The following is an 8,000-nucleotide window of genomic DNA, read 5'->3' as shown; positions in this document are numbered from 1 at the left end:
GCCTTTCTGGTGAATACATTTTCAAATGCATTCAGTTTCTGTGAACCCAAGGTAACCTTACTCCAAGAAGTACGGAAAGGAACAAGTAACAGATGAAAATAATGCTTCTTCAGATGTTCTCCTAGGACCCAATACCATGAGCTGGGAGGGTTAGCCATTATACAGTTACTTCTAGCTCCGTATGCTGGCAAGTTCAGGGTCAAGGACCCTGCAGATTTGCTTTAGGGAGAGGCATGGCTTCCTTGTAGATGTCCAGCTCATCGCTGTGCCCCCGTGCAGTAGAAGGAAAGATCACCTTTCTTGTGCTGCATCTTACAGACTCCAGGCCTGCACCTGCATGAGCCACTTACCTCCAAAAGACCCGCCTCCAAACATCATGTTGGAGATTTAGCTTCAAAAATGGATTTGGCAGGGGGGCGGGCGGGGAGATGGCTTAGTAGAATAAGCAAGTGCAAGGGCCTGAGTTCAATCCCCGGTTCCGCAAAAAAAAAAAAAAAAAAAAAAAGGATTTGGGGAGGGCAGGGCATAAACAGGCCACAGCAGACTTCAGTGTTGTATATAGTGAAATGTGTGTCTTCAGATAGGGTACTTGGTAAGCACCGCTCACACTGTTTTGCACCTTACGGTCATCTTGCAGGCTGGATCTGGGTTGATGGTATGTATGCATGTGCATGTGTGTGTGCATGTGTAGGGGTGGGGGCTCCTGAGAGTGCTGAAGGCCGCTGTGGAACAGCTCTAGGGACCACAATTCTGCTAACTCCAGAATTAGCTGTTCACCCAGTCTGGGGCTGAGCCCACAGGGGGAAGCAGCACAGGGTCCTTGCTGCAGCTGTCTACCAGGGCTTGGGTCTGCTGGCCTTTGTTTCGATCCCCTTTGATCCCTGACCCCTAGGCTAAGTCAGGTCCGCTCTCCACCTAGCCCCTTGTCTCAGTTCTTTCCTTCTGTGGCAGTGGCTACTGCTGCCGGTGGCTTGTTCTACCAGCATATATGTGGTACCTAGTGCCACATTGGGACACAAGCTCTGACAGTGGGGACTGCATGTCTTGCTTATTCTGTTCCTGGTTAACACAGGTCTGGTATATAGTAGGTGCCCAGCAAAATCCAGTAAGCACCTGAGCACATGAATGAAGGCACAGGGTCTGCCTATGGGTCCCTGGGTGGTTCCTTTTCTGTTGCTGTTAACTTGTAGTGCTGAGAACGGAAGCCAGGTCCTCCAAGTGCTGGCGAAGTGCTCTGCCACTAAGCTGCTCCCGAACGCAGCCTTCACCTCAGCACACACGGACACCAGTGCTTCCAACTTTCTCTTTATTGGCATTCTATTCTCAATTCATGTTACCTTCCTGAAAGAATAGGGCTTTTTCCAGAGTCTTTCTGTTCCAAATATGACCCCAGAGCCATGCAAGGGGCTCTATGTCCAGCCACACACAGAGGTTACTGTCCAGCACAGAAGCGCTGCACTATGGAGAGAAGCCTTTCAGCCATGGTCGTGCGGAAGGACAAGAATCCATGCAGCAGCCCCAGGTCACCCTGAAGTGTGACCTGTGGGCAGGGTTGGGTGTGGATGGCTATGGAACATCAAGAAGCCAGCCTTGAAAATCCATGTGAGGGACGTTAAACGCCACCGTTTGTGGGAGACAGCACCCCATCCTGCCCAAAGCTTTTGTTGGGGTGGGGCTTTCAGTTGGTCAGGCTGCTCCTGGCCTTCCCAGGGACAGTGCGCTGGGTGGCACTGGTACAGAAGGCCACCTTGGCTTTTGGAGACTGCTGTGGCCTTGTGGCGCCCTCGGGTGCCCTGGAAGGAGCAGAGGTGGGTGAGTGTAGCCGCTTAGGACTTTACGGCTCCCCCCACCCCAGCTCCACTGAGAGGCCTCGGGAGGGGGTGTGAGGTGGGCTGCTGTGTGAGCCGGGCGAGAACAGAGAGGACCAGCAAGGTGGAGGGAGACCACCTGGGCTCACCCTCCCTGCTGGCTGGGGGGGCTCCACTTCAGGAGCCAGGGGCTCTGCAGGGACACAAGCTCTGTGAGGTGGAAGCCTTCCCAGTGAGGAGAGGACTTGGGCCAGTCTTCACAGAGCGGCCAGTGACTCTGGCCCTGTCCTGTGGGACACCCAGAGGGCTGGGGGAGCCAGGCAAAGCTCCAGGGGCCACACCTTGCCTCTGCAGCAGGCGTAGGACCCGCAGGGAGCTGAAGGCCAGCCTGTGCTTCTGACACTATTCAAGAGTGAATTCCTTCCTACTGTCTGGGCAAGGGAGGTATTTTACAACAGTTTTCACAGCACTCGTCTGGCTGTGATGCAGGCTACAAGAAGTTGGTAACGCTTCCCACCCTACAGGGTAGAACCATCCTTCTGAGGTTCTGCAGGGGGAAGGAATGTGGGCCTCAGAGGAGGAGCGAGGGGGCACCAACTCACTTGGCCAGGATGTCCACCGACTGCTGGGTGGCCACGGTCCTCTTGTCCTGTGGTCCGTACAGGAGCGTCTCAATCTGAAGACACTGTGAATGGCAAGGAGTCGTGGTGAGCTCACGGAAAGGTCCCCAAGAGCACTCTGCAGGGAGATAAGGTCTTCCTCGAGGGAGAGGGTGGAGGCTTCATTGTTAGACCCACTCTGGGATGGAGTGGGGGCCTTCTGGGGTTTTTCCTGAGAACAGTCTGGCCTTTGATTTGGCTGTTCTGAGGAAGGCAGCAGACAAAGATGCAGCTCGCCACAATTTCCTAAAACACTCGGAATGTAACAATATATTTAAAAGGAAATTCAATAAATAAAGGCAAGAACATTGGTGCTGAGCAGAGGATGTTCTGTTTCTACTTTTAAATGATTTGTGCTATAGCCCAGAAATTTAAAAACAAAAAAGTTGTTTTTATAACTAAATGCTTTCTCTTCTTTCACTGTTACATAGCGATTTCTTAGTTACTAGGATTGAATATTCAGCTTAATGGTTTTCTACCACTGCCTTTGGCTTACTTGCTCCCTTTTGCTTAGATCTTGGCATTTGATTATTTATATGAGGTCAGGAAGAAAGAAAAAATTCAAAGAAAGAATAAACAATAAGGTGTGGGGCTGGTAAGATAGCTCAGTGGACGAAGTGGCTGCTTAGGAAAGTGCAGGGACTGGGGTTCCATCCCCAGCACCACATGCTGTGCCAGCCCTGCCCCTGGGCACACTGAGCCAGCCACCGAATCCCGGCATGGTAGAGAATGCCTGTAATCCCTGCGCTGGAGAGGCTGAGACAAGAGGATCACTATGAGTCCGAGCTGTGAAATGAAACCCTGTTATCAAAAAAAACCTAAACAAAAAAACCATAGCAACTGAGACAGTGTGGATTTTAGCACATAACAGACATGGCCCTGGATCACTGGGCAGAGAGCGGCGACAGAACTGGCCTTAATGACTGGCGAGAGAGAGGTGTACTAGTCAGGAATGGTACCGGACCACTGGTTTTGCAAATGAGAACAACCCTACCGCACGCCAAACGGAAATTAATCCCAGAAATACTTTCTGACTTCATTGTGAAATGCAAAATTGGGGAGCTGTTAGATGAAAAGATTAGGGAGTATCCTTATGATCTCTAGGCAGAGAAATATTTCTTAGATGAGATCAGGACAAACCAAAAGTAAAGACTGGTCAAATTTAACTACAGTCTACTAGAATGCCAAGTATCTCTGTACCAAAATTCACCATAAGCAAAGTACGAAGACAGCCCGTCTGAGTCAAGATACCTGAAATGCATGTAGTTGAGAACAATTAAACATTCAGAATACACAAAGGGCTCCTAAGAGGTAAGAAGAATCAACAGTAACAAACTTCCAACAGAAACATGTCAGAAGATACGAATTAGTCAAGGAGTTAACAACTGGCCAACAAACACGCTCAATCTCACTAATAACAGAAAAAGCAAATGCTTCAGCAAGTGCCCCTTTAGACGGCAAAAATTATACCCTGATGATCTAGAGCTTTGTCAGACACAGGAAGCATATATTGTAGCACTGGTGTGACCCTTTGTAGAACGATTTTTTTTTCCTTTGGCAGAACCGGGGATTGAACTCAGGCCCTTACGCTAGCCAGGGAAGCACTTATTCCACTAAGCCGTCTCCCCAGCCCCTGTAGAACAATATTTAGTAGTACATAAAGATAATGATGTTCATATGCACTATATCACATGTACAATTTGCATAATATGACATGTTTGATAAGCATGCACCTATCCACACAGATCACCCGCACGGAAAAACCCCAGATTAATGGGACAGTGGGGTTCCTTTTTTTTGTTTCTTTCTGGTACTGGTGATCGAACTCAAGACCTTGCACTGGCCAGGCAGGTGCTTATGCTGGGGAGCTATCTCTCCAGTAACCTCACGATTATAACATCAGGAAGAAAATGTAAATTTTAAGTAAATGTACATAATATGAAGTTTTAAAATATTCAAAACCATGGTAAAAATTTTTAAAAGTATGGGACTAGCATCAAAGTCCGGACAGTTGTGAGGGGAGGGTGGGTAGACACACCAGCGACTTCGCCTGTGTCGGTCATGTTTTTTCTGATGTTATTAGTGAGTTCAAAGGTCTTTGTTATTTATACTTTCCTGCATACACGAAATATTTCTTAATATATTTTTAAAATATTGAATTAAGTTTTCTACATGGGTAACAGCTTGAGTGAAAAAAAAGTGTGACAGTTTGGGGACATAATACTAAAGACTGTGTTCGTTTTCATCTGCCAACCAATTTTTAGGTCTTCAAGAAAATTAAAATGCAAGCAACCAAAATGTTCTGTCTTTATGAGCTGTGGAAAATAGCAAAACTGTCTGGTTGCATGTGTAAATCTGAGGAACTGAGAATGTGGTCCTGGAATCTGAGAGTGGGGTGGTCTTGAAAGGAGGAAATATCCGACAATATGATGTTTTTTAAATAACAGAAAGTATTCACTATTCCTTCGCTGAATTATGCAGCACTGGGGAGTAGCCAGCTCTTCCTATTATTGTATTCAGCACACAGTTCAAATTCTGCAGACAAGGCTCCCAGCCCCCCTGCCCTAAAGCTTCTGACTTTCTGAATCTGTGCCTGTGCTGTGGCCTGGCTCAGGCCACCAGCTGCACGTTCCACAGGTCTCAGCCAGTGTCACTTTCATCCACTGATAGGCTCTGGTGACCTTGGGTCTTCAGGAACCTGGAGGACGCCCTGCTGCACTGGGGCAGGGGTGGGACACATTCTGCAGTCATGGGACTCGCTACTCAGTGAAACTCCTCAGGCACCCAGCTCAGGATGCAGCCCACCTTCCCCTTGGTGGGGCAGCACTTTGTGCCCACAGCCACGCGGCAAAGGGGCGTGAGGAAGGGAGAGTGAGTCCTGAGGCCAGCCCACCTCAGCTCGGCTGCTCAAGGCTAGTCAGTCATGGCTAGGCAAGGAGAGGCCAGCTTGCAGCATGCACACCTCCTGCTGCCGGACTCCCCTGCCTCCTCCTATACCAGAAAGGCCCTTGCTTGGTGCAAGAGATGTGGTCTGATTTCAACCCTTCCCCCAGCTTCCCTGTTTAGGAATTGATGAACACCTCAGCTTTGGTTCATTAGGAGGTGAGCTGAAGAGAGCACGTCACGGCATTAATCCCTTCACGGTGGCTGTAGAACTCTACATACAGTCCAGGTTACTTGAGACAGTCTGAGGTCTCCATTCACTCTGCCTTAGCATAGGGCCTCTGAGAGGTAAAAGGTGGACAGGACCTGTACCCTATCCCATCTGTGACTTGAAGCATCTTCTTCCTGGTCTCTCATTCTCTACAGAAGAGATGCCTTTTTAAAAAAAGGTCCTTGGTATAGGGTCTTACTATGCAGCTCGGACTTGTAGTGATCTTCCTGTCTCAGCCTCCTCTGTGCTGGAATTACAGGCGTGCACCACCAGGCCTGGGCTTGGTGGCTGGCTCAGTAGCCTGGAGGCAGAGCCAGCATGGGATGTGGTGCTAAGGATCAAACCCTGGTCCCTGTACTTGCCTAAGAAGGTGCTTAGTCTGCTGAGTTATCTCACTGCCCCAATAAAAGATTTTTTTTTAAAGATTAAAACTTTCTCTTTTTTTTTGGCGGAACCGGGGATTGAACTCAGGCCCTTGTGCTTGCCAGGGAAGCGCTTATTCTACTGAGCCATCTCCCCCAGCCCCTAAAGATTAAAACTTTCTTAAAAAAAAAAAAAAAACAACTTTTAAACTACATGTACTATTGTTATGATGGCATGTAAGATTTTGTATTTATTGACACTGGTTTGTAAAATCGGATGTTCTTTCAAAAAACTCTGAAAATAGCTTTATAAAGCTAAGGTGAACCTTCCAAAGAAAAGACAGGAATGCTGAAGACCCCTTGTTTCTCCCTCAGTCTGTCCATTGTCAACAAGGGTGAGCACCTGCCAGACACCCCAGTGAGATGCTGCCTGCCCAGGCCAATGGTGCCACTTCCAACTGTGGTGATGCAGTCTTGGGAGACTTTGTCTTCAACAACTAGATTCTCAGCAGCTGCTTTGCTCTGTGACAGTTGATACTGTAAGAGCTGTCTTATGGCGCAGCCTACCCTAGGGACAGGGCTGGCATAGCATGTGGTGCTGGGGACCAAACCTCAGTCCTAAGCTTGCCAAAAAGGAGTTTTAGACCGCTGAGCTATCTCTCCAGCCCCCAGATAACTTTTCTTTCTTCTTCTTCTTCTTCTTCTTCTTCTTCTTCTTCTTCTTCTTCTTCTTCTTCTTCTTCTTCTTCTTCTTCTTCCTCTTCCTCTTCCTCTTCCTCTTCCTCTTCCTCTTCTTCTTCTTCTTCTTCTTCTTCTTTTTTTGGTGGAACCAGGGATTGAACTGAGGCCCTTGCGCTTGCCATGGAAGTGCTCATCCTACTGAGCCATCATCTCCCTGGCCCTAATTTTCCTGATAACCTTTTCGTAAGTAGAAAATTAGCCTGTTACAAACTTCATCTAGAACCTGCTGTAATAGTTGTATATTTATTTAAGGAGCATACATTGAATTTGCAACGTTCTGCTCTTCTCAGCTAAATTTGTTTAAGCACTTTTGTGTGAAGTAGGTGTTTTTATTCTTTTGCTGTAAACAGAATAAAAGTCAATGACTGTTAGCTGAATCTCCTTGAGCCAGGCATCATCAACATGTGGCTGAGCTACAAAAAGAACCCTCAGGCCTTGACCTTAGAACATTCTGCACTGAAACGCAGACGTCCTGCACTCGTGGCTGTCTGAGGCCACTGAGCTGTTTGGGAAGCCGCCCGCCATATGGTGTTTCTCACTTTTCTGTATGGTGAACAAACTGAAATCTGAAATCCAGATGAGTGACAGGGACCTGATGTCACTATTACTCTCCAATTTCATATCAGGGGCTGGAAGAAGCCATCTCTTGGGTTTTTGCTATTCCTTAAATGACAAAGTGGGCACCTTTTTTTCCTTGCAGGAAGACAGCAGGGGACGCTGCTTTTACAGTCGCCTTGCGTGACCGTGTTCCTCTTGCTGGCTTTTGTGTTCAGGGTGCAGCACGGCCCCTGACACACAGGCAGATGTGATGGTTACTAACAAATCAGTGCTTACATAAGCGACCAAGTGGAAGCCCCAGGGACATTTTAACAGGGAGCTTTCAGACATGGCTGGAGCACAGGGCTCCAACGACTGGCCGGTTACTGGATACGACGGGCAGGCAGCTCTGCTGTGAGTGCGAGAGCACAGCCCAGGCAGAAAGAGTGCTGTGTGCCGGCTGCTGCTCCTCTCAGGAGCCATTTATGAAGCTAGGGCAGTAAAGAAGGAAACTGGCTGGAGCAGGAGGCTCAAGCCCGGAGTGGCTGAGAGAGACCCTGCCTCCAAATTAAAGGTGGGCGTGGTGGGGGTGGGGATGCGGCTCAGTGGAAAGGCCCTGGGTTCAGTCTCTGATGCTGAGAAAGAAAAGAATAATCTTACGCATTAGATGCACACTTTAAAAAAAAAAGATTTTTGATATGGCTTTGAGCTTTTCAAAGCCAGGTTTCAAGTACTCAGA

At 48.2% G+C, this 8,000-nt stretch overlaps 1 protein-coding gene and 1 long non-coding RNA gene across 4 annotated transcripts in view; one reads left to right on the top strand and one right to left on the bottom strand.

The window, feature by feature from the left end:
• Window positions 1-1,444: 1,444 nt before the first annotated feature.
• LOC111815422 lies at window positions 1,445-7,682 on the top strand. The gene is made up of 3 exons (XR_002820109.1): window positions 1,445-1,533; window positions 5,321-5,324; window positions 7,669-7,682. It is a non-coding gene; the product is annotated as an uncharacterized LOC111815422 (long non-coding RNA).
• Window positions 1,528-8,000, bottom strand: part of Ttc23 (tetratricopeptide repeat domain 23) — a 90,588-nt gene continuing 84,115 nt past the window's right edge. For all 3 annotated transcript variants that reach the window (XM_023709993.1, XM_023709997.1, XM_004623450.3), the window contains 2 exons: window positions 2,411-2,493; window positions 1,528-1,793 (listed from right to left, as the gene is read on the bottom strand). In XM_023709993.1, coding sequence (XP_023565761.1) covers window positions 1,679-1,793; window positions 2,411-2,493 — 198 coding nt within the window. In that variant the 3' untranslated portion in view covers window positions 1,528-1,678. The remainder of the gene's footprint in view (window positions 1,794-2,410; window positions 2,494-8,000) is intronic.

Source organism: Octodon degus, unplaced genomic scaffold (assembly GCF_000260255.1).
Source record: "Octodon degus isolate 3935 unplaced genomic scaffold, OctDeg1.0 scaffold00002, whole genome shotgun sequence".
Taxonomy (NCBI): Eukaryota; Metazoa; Chordata; class Mammalia; order Rodentia; family Octodontidae; genus Octodon; species Octodon degus.
This window is presented reverse-complemented; position numbering and strand designations above follow the sequence as displayed.